We start from the raw sequence: 17,721 nt of genomic DNA, 5'->3' as shown, positions 1-17,721 counted from the left end.
TACGTGACTCTCATAGTAATACGTAGCACAAAACCAAAATTAATATGGAGTATAAAAAGAATATCATGGACGGAGGTTTCACTAAATATATTTTTGAATTAGTATGAAACATATTTTATTACAGTTTTATTAAGCACACTAATTCAAAATTATCTCTCTTTTAATTTAGCTCTTTCGCTCATAGCATACAAAAGCCAACCCCGCGACACCCGACCACCGCGACTGCCGAAAGTCTCACAAAGGTTTCGTCGAATTCCTTCGACATGGCGTCGTTGGGTTCTCTGAAATCGGCTATTTTCGAAAGAGAAGAGAGAAAGCAGTAAGTTATTTCTCAAATTTGACTTCGGAAATCGTTTTTTATCGACAAAAGACATCATATCCCTCTTATTGCAGGCAATATCAAGCTCACATTCGAGGGCTCAATGCATACGATCGCCACAAGAAATTTGTGAAGGATTATGGTAGTCAAATGGATCTTTCGTTTGTTTCAAATCATTCATTTTTTTGTCGAAAAGAATATTAGTATGCCTCTGCTTTTTGAGGTTGTCTCTCAGTCTTTTTGAAAGGCACAGTCTCATTGTTTATCAGTATCGTATTTCTTTGAGTCTTGATTATACTGAAGTCACCAACCCTTTCTCTCGTGAGACTTGAACTCAAGACCGTTAGGAAACCCTTTGTGGCTATGGAGCTAACCAATACTATTAAGCCGTTAAATGATATTAAAGAAAGTTTACTCTAATCATGGTAAATATAACAAAGTAACTGTTTTCTTATACTTCATTATAGGAAAGGGATGCTGAGGGACAGTACAACAAATACCGAGCATTGTTTTTGCTAGATCCCAGCGTCCAAGAGCAAGAGGATGATGAACAATCCCCTCCTCAAAGAACAAGGAAGGGGGCTACACACGTCCTTACATGGAAATATAACTAGTTAATACTTCATTATAGGAAAGGGATGTTGAGGAATAGTACAACAAATAGCGAGCATTTTATTTGTTGGATCCCCTGCATCCAAGAGCAAGAGGATGATGAACAGTCCCCTCCTCAAACAACAAGTAAGGGGGCTACACACGTCCTCACATGGAAACATAACGAGCTACTTCGGTCCTATTATACACTTTCATTCTGGAAGTTTTTTGTCAGACACGTGTTTCCTGTGCATGATTTGCTATAGAAATCATTTAAAGTACCTGCTCTATTTCATACTTATAAGTCATTGGTCTAAGGTAGTGGCACGTAACACTGACAGAAAATTCACAATGATTGCTGAGTTTAATTTTTTTTAGACGTAGTCAATGACTGGATCTTCAATGAGCACTCTTTGTTTAAGCTAACAATGATTTAGGCATGTTTATCTATACAAGGATTTTAATTTTTGATCATTGCTTGGAAGTCTTTGCTATATCAAGTGCGTACTTGTCACAATAAAGCTTTAAAAAGTTTGACATTTTTCTACTAAGTTAATCTATTATATGGCATGGAATGGTTCAAACAGCTTTCCAACAATTTATGTCTTGCATCTCGTTAGTGGAGATATTTCCACATAGGGTAATGTTAGAAAAAATCCTATGGTTATCGGTTGGGGAAAAACTTCCTAACTTCGGCTAGTCATTTTGGAATAGACCTGGATTCATCTTTAACACATCTGTTTTGTATGCAATGTTCTCCCTTTTATTTATTTTTATTCATAAATTCTTCTAATGTTTAATGTATATTTTGTTGTTCCTGTCGTGCTGATTAATAAGCATCTGGGGCTATTGACATAGAGCTTAATCAGATGTTTAATTTGTTGTCTTGTCTGAACTTTTAAATATTTTAATTTTTAAGAATTTGGCTTTTTTATTATTCTCAAAGTTCGTATGGCATTTTCAGGTTCTTATTTCAACTCATACAGGTTTTCAACTTCTATTTTGTTTTTGCAGTTGACTTTTATGGAAAGGCAAGAGATCCAAATAATGTGTTGCCTATTAAAACTGATCAAGATACCCTTAGAGAAGGGTACAGGTTTGATCATCTACTTAACTGGAATTACATTTATGCCTGGTTATCTGATTCCTGCTCTGTAATTTTATTTTTTTATTTTTTGTTTAACTGGTTCATAGATTTCACCTGACTCTGCATGGGCATCAGATCAGCTTGAATTGCACGTTCTGATGGAACTTTAGACAGATTCTTCCTTTTCATCTTGTTAAAGTATGTCATTGTAAAAATATCTTCATGCTGGTTTATATAAAGTTGGATAACTTTATCAAGAATTTGGTAGGTTTATTAACTATGTATTTGATTAACTCTAAAACCCTAAGCATGTTCAATAATATACTCTTTTTTCTTGTTTTCTTTTCTGACTTGTATAAGTTTGGGTACTTATATTAGGGTTATCTGTGTCTCTATAAAGTTTTTTTTTTTTGTGTTAATTGTCCCAAGGAGCATTCTGTAAGTTTATTGTACAGTTAAATGGGATTAAAGAGAGTTGAACAGTTAGTAATGTTGTTAAAGATAAAGTTGTATTCATATTTACTTTCCCTTAGTTGCTCTTGCTCTTTATTTAGGATTTTTTATTTTACCCAACTATGATGAAGGGTACTTTTTGTCATTGTGTAATGTTTTTCACTCACTGTAAATAAAAAGGTGCAGAAGGGTTCAACCTAATTCAGAAGTGCCTCTTCTCCTCGAGTCTCCTTTGTTCTCTCTCTTGTCCTAATTTCTTGTCTCTTCTCTTCTCTCTCCTTCTTGAGCTTAGTTCTTCTCTTCCATCTCTCTCTCTCCCACCACTCTCACATAAACTAAGTGTAACATGGATTATGGCCTTGGAATTTAACATGACACCAAATCAGGAATGCTAGGGCCTATTTTTGAACTGCTCAATTATGTTTTTGCAAGAAGGTTGGTATCTTCCTCAACTAGGTAAGTACGGAGCAAGGTTTTTTTCCCTCTTTAGTTCGTTGTGTTTCCTGCTGTCTAATCCATCTTTCCGCCTGAGACAACAGGCGGTTTTATGGCCATCATGCCCGTCAAAACCATGCTTTTTTTTTTTTTAAGAACGCCATGGTCATTGCCTTCAAGTTCATTTAGTTGATCTTCTAAATTTAAAACTTTCTCTTCTTTGTCAGTCTTCGAGTCTCCTGTTTTTTGGGCTGGAGAATTTTGATATAACGTGAAATAATTAGGGTTTCCGAAAAAAATCATGTTTGGTTTGGTTCATGCATTATTTCTGTGCCCAATAAGAAACCAGCATTGTTCCTTTGCTTTTTTGGCAAGTTTACTCACTTTCCTTGCCTTTAAAGTCCTTTCTTGGCTGTGAGATTACTTGATGTATTGGTGGAGTTAAGTTTTTTATAAATTAAGAAAGTCTGGTCTTTGAAAGTTTCAAGCATCATTCTTGGTGCATATTAATTGTTTTTCAAGTGGTCACTATAAACACTTGAATTCATCTTACCTCTTTTTCTCTCTTTGAGAAAATCAAATCTTGTTTCTTAGAGTAAGCTGTAGCCCCATGTTCTTATAAACATGGCTGAAATTTTGCACTCTTCTTCCAATGAATTTGGAAAAACTCATTTTTTTGAAAATAACTACTTTCCCACTTAAAGGCCTGTCCAATTATCTTTCATGATCTTAGTCAATAAAACGTCTTTTCTCTCTTGACCTTGCTGATCATCTTTCTATGTCACCTCCTTCCAATAATGAGGAAGACTCTAGTTACAAGAAGTGGCTGAAGGAGGACACTCTGGTGATTAGTTGGTTAATAAAATAGCATGAAAGAGTTTGTGGTGGACAACATTGTTTACCTAAACTGCAAAGATTATATGGGACACGTGTGGAAAGCTATATTCTAGTTCTGACAGCTTCCAAAGGCCTTATGATGTATTTTAGGCTCTGTACACCACCGAGCAAGGAGTTAATCTCAATGAGTACTTTGCTTGAATCAGAGGTTTTGTACAAGAATGGAAATTGGTGCAACCTTATTCAGCTGACATAGATGTTCTAGAAAAGCAAGGGAAGGCATTGGTTGATGCTATTTTCCTTGCTAATTTGAAGCCATACCTTGATATGACAAAATCTTAAGTCCTCAGTTGCATGAAAGCCATCCTTTGATAATATTTGTGCCACTATGCGTCGGATTCTAGCAAAAGCAACTGATTCTCAACTCATGCTCACAAAGACATCTGCCATATTTTCTCAAGGAAGAAGAAATTGTAATAATGGACGAGGCCGAGGTTGAGGTGTAAATGATCCCTCTAACACCATGGCTGTACATATTGCGGTTTATCTAATCATGTTGTTAAAAAGTGCTGGAAGCATGGAAAATCAGCCTTTTTCTACTATCAGTCAAACAAATGCAACATCTAAACCCAATGAAGAAGGATGCATTGACTCTTCTAAAGGCTAGAGAGTTCTTACAGACGAGGATGATGAAACCTTCTAGAAACTCAAGGGTATGTTGATCACATGATCTAGTACTCCAATCTGCTACTGTTATAACTACAATACTTTCTCTTTTCTTTCATATTCTAGTTTTTTCTCCTTGGATTATTGATTCAGGTGCTTTTGATCATCTTACTGGGAAAATTGGTATTTATCCTCTTTGTCTCCTTGTCTAACTAGTCGATTTTTTTATTGCTGATGGCTCTCAATCTGAACTACAAGACCTTTATACTTCCTCTCCATCTCTATCTTTATCTCTTTCCAATGCTCTTTGTCCCACAGTTTTCTCTAAGCCTCATATCAGTAAGTCAAATAACAAAAGAACTTGGCTGTTGTGTAACCTTTTTTACCATCTTAATGTGTTTTTAGGACATCCAGACCAAATAGGTGACTCGTAGAGGCTATGAATGAGGAGGTCTCTATTATTTGGACAATAAAGTGATTTCAGCAATGGCCACATCAAATCAATAGGCACTACAATGCAATGGCATAATTGACTAGGTCATTCGTTTTTATCTTTGTTGCAGTCTCTAGTTTCTTCCTTGAAGTTTGTTAGTGGCTTGTCTTGTGAGTTTTGTAAGTTGAGTAAACACCATAGAATTATTTTCTTCTTGTTTTGAGAAGATTAGTTCTAGCCCATTTTCTTTAGTTCATTCCTATGTGTGGTGACCAGTACAAGTATCTAATATTACTCTATCTTGATATTTTGTCATATTTTTGGATGATTGTACTTGTATCATTTGGATCTATTTAATGAAAGAAAGATTTAAAGTGTTTTCTGTTTTTGAATCATTTTGTGCAATGGTTGAAACTTAATTCCAAAACAATGTGCAAGTTTTTATGTCTAATAATGCTCAAGAGTATCTATCCTCCCAATTCAATTCCTATTGTGAAATAGAAGACGTTATTCACTAAATATCACCTCAACAAAAAGGTGTAGTTGAAAGAAAAAAAACGTGAATTTATTGGAAGTTGGCTGAGCATTATTGTTTCCATGAATTTTCCTCAGTTTTATTGGCCTTATGCAGTTTTCACCGTATGCATTCTTGTGTCTTGGTCACAAATCTCCTTTTTCAACTATTTTTTTCTAATTCTAATTCTTTTCCACTTCCACTTCGACTGTTCAAATGTGTTTGCTTTGCTCATAACCTATCTCTTGGTAGAAATAAATTTGATCCGAAAGTTTGGAAGTATATATTTCTCTGGTACTCTTGAAATAAAGAGGATTTGTTTGTTATCTTACATCATACATAAAATCTTTATATCTATTAATGTTGCTTTTCTCAAGGACCAGCCATTTTATTCTAGTACTGGTACTCTCCCCTTGATTTTAATGCTTTTGCAGGAATGCCTAGACCTATTATGCCATTGGACCAGCCTCTGCCTCAACCATTGGATGAAAACATCAATGAAACCTTCTCTCCACTAGCTAACCAATCACCTGTGTTTTTTTGCTAATGATGCTGGTGTTAGTACTTCTCCTTCCTCACCTATTGTATTTGGCCCACATAATGATGATATACCTATTGCCATTTGGAAAGCTTTTTGTCTTGTGTTCTATGAAAGTTTTCTACTTCTTACCTTCTTTCAAACTTTGTTTTTGCTCATAAGTTGTTTTTGAGTTGTTATTCTTTTCTCACAACCTTATCTTTTGTGTCTATTCCCAAAAATCATCAAGAGGCCTTACAAGATTCATGGTGGAAAGTTGCCGTGGAAGAAGAGATTATGGCTGTGTATGACAATAACACATAAGAGTTGACACCTCTATCACATAGTAAGAAACCTGTGGGCTATAGTAGGGTTTTTATAGTCAAACACAACCTTGGTGGTAGCATTGCTTGTCTTAAGAAAAGGTTAGTTGCAAAATGTTACACTTAATCATATGACATTAACTACAAAAAAACCCTTCTCTCCAATGGCTAAACTTAATTCAGTATGAGTTCTTATCTCCCTTGCTGCCAACTTCAGTTGGTCTATTAATCAGTTATGTAAAAAATGCTTTACTTAATGGTAACCTTCATGAGGAAGTTTTGCATGTCACAACCTAACAGATTTGTAGTTGAGAGGAAGGTGTGTGGCTTAAGAATTCCATCTATGTGCTGAAGTAGTCTCGACGTGATTGGTTTGGAAAATTTAACAAAGTTGTTATATGAACCGGATATAGAGATGATGTCTAAGGTTGCTGTTTCCATTATTAGAAAATTTCAAGATCATGATATGGTGGATCTACGTTACAATAAGATCGTTTATTTACAACGGAATAGTATATAAAGTTAACTAATCTCAACCAATGCTATAGGATTTATTGCTACACAAACCATGGAGGACAGTTCTATATCTGGGCCAAGAAAAACTCTTACAGGCTCCTCAAGTTCATGGACAACAAGAAGCTGATGGTGATTGATAAGCAGCCGTTTCTGAAGACTGCTTAGTTCGATTTATATACATGATGTGTATGGTGTGGTGCTGGAATCTCCAGGCCAGCCAACAGTTTACACAATCGACTTGAATATGGCCTAAGATGTTTTCCTGCTGTTCAGAGAAAGGGGTGATCTTGTACTTCGATCAAACAGAGGAGACGGAATTTGAAGAAGAAGAGTCGGGAACGGCTGATTTCACCACATGGTGACCATTCTGAGACAACAGGATCAGCTCAAGCTGAAGATAGATTTGGCAATGGCTGATTTGGATCGGTGATCCTTGAAGGAAAGAGAACGGTCATAGTAAGTCGAGAAACTAAGATTACGTATAGGGACAGGTTCTGCCGTTGGTTTTGGTTTTAAAAGGTGTGGAGTGGTCCATTTGGTTTATCTCAAATATACTAATCAGGGTGTGATTCTTATGGTAGTATATATTAATGATATCATTTTGATAGACAGTGATAAAGATTGGATTCAACAGATAAAGAAAGGGTTGTGTAGGGAGTTTCTAACCAAGGAACTTGGTTTACTAAAACTTTCTTGGCATTGAGGTGTTGCAATCTCGATATGGTCTTAAAGAAGTTTGTGTTGGATTTGCTAGAAAATACTGTCATGCTAGGAAGTAGACCTCTTGACACTATTATGGATCCAAATGTTAAATTATGTGCTGAATTTGGTAATGAGGTAGATGTGGGCAGGTTTCTCATTGATAAACATTAGAAAGAATTTGTGATGTCTTAAGTAATCCGGCACAACAACTGTTATATAAATGCCATGGACATGTCAATATTGAAAGTTTTGCATAGGCAAATTGGGGTAGGTTCTCCTAATCATAGGAATCAACTTTTGGTTATTATACTATGGTTGTTGAAACCTTATTGTTTGGAGGAGCAAGAAACAAAGTATGGTGGCAAGATCAAGTGCAGAAGAAGGTACAAGTTGGAATCATTAGCATGCCCTATATTTTTTCCAAGAATGATTAGCGGCCCTATATTCCTTACAATGGCAATTGTAGCTGCTTCACTTTGTAGGTCATGTTCCAAGCTTGGTGTTTTTATGTTTATGTACCAGCTCAGCTCTAGGGGGAGTGTTAAAGATAAAACTGTATTCATATTTACTTTTCCTTAGTTGCTCTTTCTCTTTATTTGGGGGTTTTTATTTTACCCAACCATGGATAAGGGTACTTTTGTCATTATTTATTATTTTTCACCCATTATAAATAAAGAGGAGAAGGGCTTGACCTAATTTAAGGAAGCCTCTTCTCCTTGAGACTCTTTTGTTCTCTCTCTCTCGTTCAAACTTCTCTTCTTCTCTTTCCTCTGTTGATCTTCTTAGTTCTTCTCTTCTCTCTTCCATCTCTCTCCATCTTCCACCACTCAGCAGTATTTCTCTTCAGCTCAACAGGCTTGTTTTTCTGTTATTCGTCTCTCATACTCCTCTCTTTTATTTTCCTTCTCTTCTGTTTCTTCTCAACTGTATTTCTTTTTTCTTAAATTCTTAATCTGATTCACATTTTATCAAAAGCTTTTAGTCCAGCCTATACATACAGTTTAATTTGAGTTCCTTTTCAGTCCCAATTTTTCACTTTTAGGTTATGGGCAGCAAATGATAAATACTTTCATGTAGAAAGTATGAAAAACAGTGAAATAATTTAGTTGTCTATTTCATAACAAACAACCACATCATTTGGGAAAAAATTCTATTAATGGTACAAAATATTTAGTCGAGTAGCACTAGGAACATTGAAGAACCCCCATACATTAGAATTAACTAATTATATGAACTGAGATACTGCTAATATATCCTTGTTTGGAAAAGACAGGCTTTGGTGTTTAGGAATCACATTTTGAAGACGACACTGATGGTGATAATGGTTCACAAATCACAATGCTTTAATGACTCCAAAGATTTTTCACCCAAACTTCAATGCCACTTGATGGCAGAGGTGTTATAAATGCCTTTTTTGGGTGTGGCTTGTCTAGGTGGAGATCTCCTGGTTCACACCTCCACTGATTGCCATTTTCATCCGCAAGTCCTGAAACATATAATGAGTGGGAAAAAATGTGATAGAAAAATTTAAAAGGATTAAGCTAGTTTACTGACAGAAATTACACTTAATGGAACCTGTGGTACATTGTTGAGGATAAAGTTGACAAAAAGATAGGTAAGCACAGCCTACCTGATGCCAAAAGCCCATCAGCCAAAAAATAGATCAAGAATTTCGGATAGGTGCGAGATCATGTTGTTCAAGAACTGATGCAATTAATGATCAGTAGTCTGTGGACAATGATCAATGAATAGGGAGGAGGTATAGAAACTAAAGCCATGCTTGGTGTAGCCACAGTAGTGGAAGAAAAATGATGAGGCCAATAATAGCTGAATAGTCTGGCATTCTCCTCATGTGAATGTGTGCTATTATCAGACACCTTACCTTTCTTGGTGGTAGATTGAGATACTATAGAAGTGTTCTTGGTGGTAGATTGAGATACTATAGAAGTGCCTTTTGATGATACAAATTGATTAGCCTAAGCTGGAGTTCCATGAGGTTGCCTAGGCCATTCAATTTCATGGCTTGGTCTTAACATCAATAGGTACAATGGAGAGTAGACTATGCATGTCTACATCCTCTACTACTATTTCTGCCGCCTGATTGAGAATTACACAATTCACTCCAAAAGTCACCCAGCAGCTAAGTGATATATTCATTGGAGGACTATCACATAGGAGAACTAATATTATGGTGTACTGTCAATAGTAGAATTAATATTCGACGAGGGAACCAGAAATCGCATAACTTGTGCAAAAAGTCAAAACCACTATCAAGGGACAGTGAAATCTCTTTGGACATGATGTGGGACTGCATTGGTTCAAGATAAGGCTTCATCTTGTCAAGAAGGAGCCTGCAAGGATTAGTGTTTAAACTAGATACGGATAAAGTGTTTGATAGATTAAACTTGGACTTCTAGACTACACTCTTGAAAGAATGGGATTTGACCCCAAACGAAGAAAGTGGATTTCATCCAGCATATGAGGTCCTTTCTTCTCAATTTTGATTAATGGCACGGTCATAGGGATGGTTCAAGAGCAATAAAGGTTTAAGACAAGAAAATCCTCTCCCCTGTACTTTTCAATGTAGGGGAGTTCTGTATCCACTGCTGTATATGGGTCAGGAGAATGGTTGGATAACAAGGTTCAGCCCAGGTTTTCATCACTCCAAGTCCTTGCCTACAAGTTGCTGATAACATGGTGTGTATTGGGTAAGAGGGGCTAAATTTGAGTGTGCTGCTGCAACAATGTTAAGAGAAAGGTTGGATAACAAGGTTCAGCCCAGGTTCATCTTCACTCCAAGTCCCCACCTACAGGTTGCTGATAGCACGGTTTGTATTGAGGAAGAGGTGCTAAATTTGAAAGTGCTGCTGCAACTATTTGGAGTGATTTCAGGGCAAAAGGTGAATTTGGACTAGTTTGAAATTTCAGGAATTATTGTGGCTGAAGATCAAGTTCAGGCATTAGCAAGGACTTGAGTGTAGAGTAAATTGATCTACCTTCTATATACCTTAGAATTCCACTCATCATTGGAAAGCGCCCAATGCATGTATGGACTTATTGAAAGATATCGGAGGTGGTTATCCCCATGAAGAGGAGAACTTCTCTCCCTAGTAGGCAAGCCACTTTAATCAAATCAATTCTTTTGTGTTTGCCAAACTACCTCGTATCTTTATTCCATCCCAAGCAAGCATCATAGACTTTAACATAGGCAGTGGATAAATGTTTTTACTGTGGGGAGCCTTGGAAAATTTTAAATACCTTCTAATCTAATGGGGTACTGTTTGTTGAAAGAAATGGTGGTGGAGTTGGAATAAAGAGAAACAAATGAACCAAGCATTGTCAGCCATGTTGCTGGAGGTTTGCAACTGAGCAGCATGGATTATGGAAAAAATGGGCTCTTCCAAATACAACTACCCATTGTTGCTATGGATTCCCACTGACACTGCACTATGCAGATCTTCACATTTCTGGAGAGCAATACGTAGGCTGAAATACCAATGGCTACCTAACTTAAGGTACCAATTTATGAAAGACCTATGTAATAGTTTAATTATATCATTGCGGCATAAACTTAGGAGCGCAAATAGCACTGCTGACACAAGGGTATACAGGTAGCACCAGAATTAAGGTGCTTCTCAGGAGTTAAGCTATACTCACTGCACTTCACCAGCCCAATGATGTTTAAAGGAGATGTGCCACTTAACAGGTTCTCTGACACCGAATTGGACCAACCCATTTTTCAAAACCCAGTTTGGGTCGGCTCATCCCGAGTCCAATGCTGGACTCAGGGTGGGTTGGAGTGGACTCACTTAAAACAAAGTGGAGAGTCTGACTGCCCATCTCGACCTGTCCCGTTAAAATCCAGGTTGACACAGACAAGTTGTTGGTCAATCCAGTGGGTTGGAAAACCATACAACTTAATGAACTTTCAGGCAAAGCATACACCTCCTCCTGGAGTTTCAGGTACTTATTTGATGAAATTAATGATATTACTGATTGAGCTGCTACATACTCTGTATACTGCACACTGTTTAACTGTTTCCCTCTTCTCTGAGGCTTGAGACTTGGCCTCTCCCCCCCTTTTATGCTTTCTACTCATTATTCATCACTGAAAAGTTCAAAAAAGAAATCTTGGCAAGAAAAAAAAGCAGCCACCACTACTTCATGTGCTTCAACTATGGTGACAAGTCTGTAAGAGGTGGCCGATTCTTCAAATCGAGCCTGAAATTTAGCAAAAAAAGCATGAAGAATCCCTTTCTTTGTCTCTATTCATCTCCTGAAATATATCAGATAATCTCAGCAAATTTTCAATGAATACGACTTCTGTAGTTCATTCCAAATCTCTTTTGCTAATGGATAACAGTATGGGATGCCTCTTCCTCCATATTGTTACTCATCCAATTTAGGATTTGTGATCCTCTTGGATCTACTTCTCATATTTATCAACATTATCAGCAATGGCGTTTGGAGGATCCTTAGTCATATGCTTGTGGAAGGATTTTGCACAAAAAAACAATCTTTTCGCAGACTTATAAGCACTTGCTTGACTGTTGTGTTTCATTGAATCTCAAACTTGGTTTCTAAGTAGGTGATGATTGAGGAGGTATTAGCTGGGGTAATTGACAAAGTACTATCTAAAACTTCCTTAAAGGCTATTTAGATGTTAATTTGGAGACGAGATAGGGGTAAACATAGGGACATAAATAAAGAACTAGAGCAAGAAAAATAGATTGACCAAATCCAGTTGTATTAGAACACACCAAGAAAGAAAAGGTCACTTGAATTGATCCCTGTTGAAATCTAACAAAGGAGAAGGCAAAAGTTAGAAACAGGGAAATATCAACGGATGAGTTAAAACCTGCAAGTAAGATAAACAGATTCGATCATTCTAAAAGGAAAAGGAGTTGATCTTACCATTCTATAGATTCCTATGAGTCCGGAAAACTTCAAAAACTTATTGACTTGATTTTCTAAAAGTTATACTGTTATGTTCTTAAGGGTTGTATATAATAGGTCTTGTTGTGACCAGAAAGATGCATAGAAAGGAAAAAAAACTGAGTTTTCAATCAGTATGGGTATTGAAGCAGTAGTAGTAGAAGAAGAAGAAGACCAAAATGTTCCTTCTCTTAATGTCATCTACACAGATAAGTAGGATGATTACACTGCCTTTTTGTGGGATGTAAACTTGTGTAGCAATCTTATGTTTGGTTTGTATTATTTCTTCTGGACTGTAAACTTCTAATGTTCTCCTTTACTCCAAGGTTTATCCGTTCTGAGGAAGATGACATGAACCCATCTTGGGAGCAAAGACTGGTGAAGCGCTACTATGGCAAACTATTTAAAGAGTATCCTTTGTAATTTGATCTAATGTCACAATTATTTTTAACTTTCAAGATTTTCTTAGTAGTAATTAGGCTTAAAGGCCCTTTATTATGTTTATTCCCAGTGTTTGACAACCTCAACAGGGAGCATGTTGTGGTTTTTGGTTATTTACCTCTCTTTTGGTTTTTGTGTCGAACAATAATCTTCCTCTATTAATAGTGCATCTACCAGTCTTGGTTGTGAATACAAACTTCTCACCTTTTCTGTGATTGATACCTTATTTCTTATTTTAAATTTCAAGGCAAAGGTTGGGTTTCCCTTAGAAAGGTGTTATTGCTCATCTTGAGTGGTGAAGGCTGACGTTGAGGAGATGAGAGAATGAAATGTCAAGTGACATCCACTCATTATATATCCACAAGGAATTTGGTCTTTTTTTTTGGAGCTAAACAATTTTATCTTCCTTCAAGAGGGAGATGACTTGGGCCTCACATGGGGGGAGGGAGTTGCGGTTCTAGTGTAATGTCTTGACTTTTAATTTCACCAGGAGTCAAAAAAAAAGTGGTAGATGAGGGCATTTTGTTATTGAAAAAAATGGAAGGGTATTAAAGGTGATAGTCTACACATTGTAGAGAATGAGTGGTGTTGTCACCATGGAAATAATTGATAGTGGATAAAAAGTTATCTACATTGAAAATTTCTCATTTTTCACCAGTATTAAATGATAGGAGATGGTTTTGATACTTCTTCCCAATTTCGTCGGTCTCTCACTGTACATTTATTAATCTTTGGTGTCATCTGAATGATTGATGGGATTTCCTTGCTTCTACCTCTAATGGCTTCTTTACACAATTAGATACTAGAAGCCCTTTCTGGTTGGATTCCTTGACTTACTAAAGATACTGCATTGCTGATATGTCACGATATAAGAGTGGGAAGGTATGATTTGTGCAGGGCATATGTGCTTATTGTCTGTCAAAATGCCAAAAAAAAAAACTGTAAAAAATTAATTTCAATGTACTTGTTTTTGTCTTGATGGAGATTTTACTTTTTTTTAAACGGATTAATTTTTTCTTTATTCATCTTTTTGTTTCTGTTTTTTCTGCTGCTCTATATCTTTTCTTTTTTTGAGGTGGAATTTTGGGAGGATAAGTTTTGATGATTTTAAATTTCAGGCCACCACTCTAAAAAAAAAAACAATTTTAGTGAATAACATACTGGTTTCTCAGATTTGCAAACTAGAGTTTCTAGTCGTGCCAAAAGTTCTACTTTATTGTTAGTCTTTAAATGGTGAAACATCACCTTTTTGAGTGCTGTGTTCCTGATGTACAGATTGGGCTCAGGTGGAGGACAGAGAAGGAGGTCATATCTGGAAAGGGTAATTCCATCTATTCCTTGTCATTTTTGTAGTCTGTTGTTTTTACATATTGTGTTGTCTTTTAATTATATATTCTACTCAGGGATTGCAATCTTATATAATTCCTTAAAACAATTATTTCTTTTCCATTTTAATTTTGCAGGTTGCTAATTAATTTTCAGTAGGGCTAATAGACGACTCATGACCTCTTGTTTACAGGGCAGTTTGTGTGTGGTAACAAGCATTGTGATGGGAGAGAGGGATTAGCAAGTTATGAGGCACGTTTTGCACTACCTTGGTCTTTGTATTTTGTGTGTTGAGTTGTTACTTTCCATCCTATGGCTAACTAGCTGAAAGAAATTACTCAAGTTAGGTGTTTACAATTTACATCAGTATTGTAGCTTCAATGTTCTTGTATTTCATATCCTGTTCTGATTGTATTGGATGTCAAGTTACATATTGTTATAATCACCAGCTCTACAGGTACTTAAAAATAAAGAAGAAAATAAAGCAAGCACATGATATAGTTCCAAAATCTCCAGCTTATTTTTTGAAGACTAATATTCGGATTATCCCTAATTATAATCTAGTTAAAGTAAGAATTCTTTCCTTTAGTGCAGGAGTCAGGATTTTTTTTTTTTTTCATTTTCTCTTTTCTATGGTGATCTTCTTACTTTTATACTGCCTTTCTTATGTATGACATAGGGGCAAGTCTCTGCATCTGTTAGCATTTACTTCTGTTTCCCAGCCCTTCAAGGTGGTTTGAATCAAATTAACAGTTGGTGTAGAATTTTGAACATAGGACATGAACAAGAGCAATAATCATGAAATGCTAGATCAGATTTACCTAAAACTCTAGATTCCAAAGATCCAGTCAAACAGTCTTTTTTCCCAGGATTCTAAGTAAGTAACGAATAAATATGTCGGTGGAAGATTTTCTACTCTTATTTCAATTAATATATCATTCTGGTGGACGTGGTGGTTTAACCTGGTCTGCACCAGTTTTACTTTAATCTGGCCACTCAACAGTTTTCCTGCCCCTTTGTGTTTTCTCATGGTCAACTTCAAACAAAGAATATTTGCTCTCTCTCTCTCTGTCTCTCTGTTTGTGTGTCTCTCTTGTCTTTGTGTTACTGGTGTAGTGCCCTTTTATTATGCGATTTACTGTCAGATCTTCTCGTAACATAACTTTATGAAGGAGAAAGTGAAAAGCTGTTGTCAAGGAGAGTCAATTCTGAACTATCTGAACCTTCTTGGTAGTAGCTCATGTAATTTCCAAAGCTTAATGACATCTTATTTCTCAATGATTTGCATACCAACATTTTTGTCACTGTTATGTATATCATGTTTTTGCTTTTCTCGCAGGTGAATTTCTGCTACTTTGAAGCAGGTGAAAACAAACAGGCTCTTGTGAAACTTGTTGCTTGCAAAAGGTATGTTTCTTCTTGACATTGTCTCATCCTTGTCTAGTGGAACTGTTTTTGTATAGCAGGTTTGCTAAATTAATTGCCATGATATAGTAAGGCGGGGTTAACGAAATTAAGTGTACTGTTTTTCCATTGGTACTTGAAAAGGAAAAAGAACATGGAAGTGCTAAAAGGATGAACATATATGTGAAGACGTTCAAATTGGCAAAGATTTGATCCCTTATATGTGAAAACATTTAGTCTCTTTAGAAATTTGAAATCAAGAGAGATGAGCTCATAGATTGGAAGGGAAAACATTGTTTCTGCAGCTGGGACACTTGCCATGTTGGGCACCTAAAAGTCCAGCAAAGTATGGTATGAGCAGACAGTATACTGGTACACACAAATTGGCCCAACCTAGTGCCTTCTGAGAGACCTTATTGTTAGGTGCACATGCATCTGGTTTCCCATCTTACCCTTTGACTAATGCTTGCTTGGATTGGCCGACTGGTTGAGAATGAAAGTGGTTAGCATACCGTACTCAAACCTATTCTGAAAATGTGGGCATCAGATTTTATAGAGTCAATCGAACCCTACAGAACCAGAAACTGATGGATCTTGGCCCTGTAGTTCTTCTCTAGGGACTCTAGTGCTACCTAAGTGAAAATCATTTTGTTGCTGGCCTGGTGGAGAAGAGAATCCATAGAGAGGGAGCTTTGAAGTGCATTCATAAATTGGTGAAACTTTTTTTTTTTCTCCTTTTCTTTTTCCTTAAAATATTTTGAAATATTTTAATATGCAAAGTGAGATTCAGATGAACTATTTGTGTGGCTGGTCAAGAGTCAAATGAGTGACATGTTCAATTACCTGGAGTGGATGTAGGGAGTTGCCTTTTCTTTTGAACCTGATTATTTTGATTCTTCTATTTCTTTTCATACAATTGCTGGTACCTCAACGGTTTAAAAGTGTGGCCATCTGTCAAAGGCAGAATTTCTGGTTTGCCACCGGCGAACTTGACTTTAATTTTTTTTTGATGAAAAAAAAAAAAAAACAGTTTCACTAATTTGATGATGCATAAATCTATTCAAGTGATTTCTGAGTGTGAGCCTATTAGCTGTTGATGAGAAGATGACCCTGTTTGTTTCATCCATTTGATTGTGAAAGCGACACTAGTCTGCTTCTGGATTACATGGGATCAAGCTAGAGGTGTTCTTAGTTGGTGAATGGAAAAGTAGAAATTCTAGAACTTCCTTTAAACTTTGGGAATCCTTAATCTATTGTGTAGTTTATTGAAAGAACCAATCTGAATTTGTCATGCTGAGCATGCAGGATATAGTTGTTACCATTCTTAACTAATTTAATAACAAGAACCACAACAGATACGCCATTAAAGCATTAAAAAAGGTCTGTCAATGAGCCTTTGGTCTGTAGCATGATGTTCCAACCAATTAACCTTGTAGTTGATGTATCACTCTGGCATTGATATTCTAGCTTGTCCTTTATTTTCTTGCAGATGCGCAGAAAAACTCGTATACAAAAAACTGAAGGAAAAAGAGAAATTGGAAGAAAAGGAGAAGCACAAAAGAAAGAGGTACTGACTGAACCATGTTTTTCTTCGTAGGAGTAGCATCTTTCCAGGCAAGCTCACTCGTGTTTCATTTTTTCTAGGGAGAGAAATCACAGTGATTCAGATGATGAACGTTCTACTAGTTACTGGAAGAAAAAAGGTGGTGCATTTTTAAGGGTTCAATATCGTTTTTGTTACTATAGAGTAAAGAGTGGAATGTTATAATTTCCGTCTTTGAATATTCATAATTTGCACCTTTGGTGCAGAACAAAGGGCTTCAACCATGGCAGATAGTGGGAAGACTGACCTGGATGACAATTTTGAGGAGTTTCTGGAGGGAATGTTTCCATAAGTGCAGAATGGTGTAATGTGGCTTGAAGAAAAGCTTTTAGTAGCCAGTTTTAACAGAGCTGGGGGTTCTTTTAGGATGCTCTTGTATATCATTATCAACTTTTAAAGTTCAAAGTTATGTTTTAAGGGGGCTTAATCTGCACAATTTTTTTTTGATAAACTTGTGTATAGCTTTAACAGGTTTTTGCTAGAAAGGAAAATACATATGTAAAGGTTACCCGTACATGACGTTTGATTTGCCATAAATGATCTACCTGAGTTTGGAGTTTGGACCGAGTAATGAAGTCATGGGCGACACATGATGAGTGTTGCTGACGCTAAGATCAGT

The 17,721-nt window shown here is 36.5% G+C and overlaps 1 protein-coding gene across 1 annotated transcript; it reads left to right on the top strand.

The window, feature by feature from the left end:
• Nucleotides 1-207: 207 nt before the first annotated feature.
• LOC137936016 (uncharacterized) lies at nt 208-17,661 on the top strand. The gene is made up of 11 exons (XM_068780503.1): nt 208-319; nt 394-461; nt 1,925-2,006; nt 12,655-12,738; nt 13,612-13,651; nt 14,045-14,090; nt 14,289-14,347; nt 15,435-15,502; nt 16,989-17,066; nt 17,144-17,202; nt 17,309-17,661. Exons 1-11 carry the CDS (start codon nt 264-266, stop codon nt 17,392-17,394), a joined length of 726 nt encoding a protein of 241 aa, XP_068636604.1. The 5' UTR covers nt 208-263; the 3' UTR covers nt 17,395-17,661.
• The last annotated feature ends 60 nt before the right edge of the window (nt 17,662-17,721 follow it).

Source organism: Aristolochia californica, unplaced genomic scaffold (genome assembly GCF_029961685.1).
Source record: "Aristolochia californica isolate CCGP_79_NKW_82.1479 unplaced genomic scaffold, dmAriCali1.0.hap1 SCAF_7, whole genome shotgun sequence".
NCBI lineage: Eukaryota > Viridiplantae > Streptophyta > Magnoliopsida > Piperales > Aristolochiaceae > Aristolochia > Aristolochia californica.
This window is presented reverse-complemented; position numbering and strand designations above follow the sequence as displayed.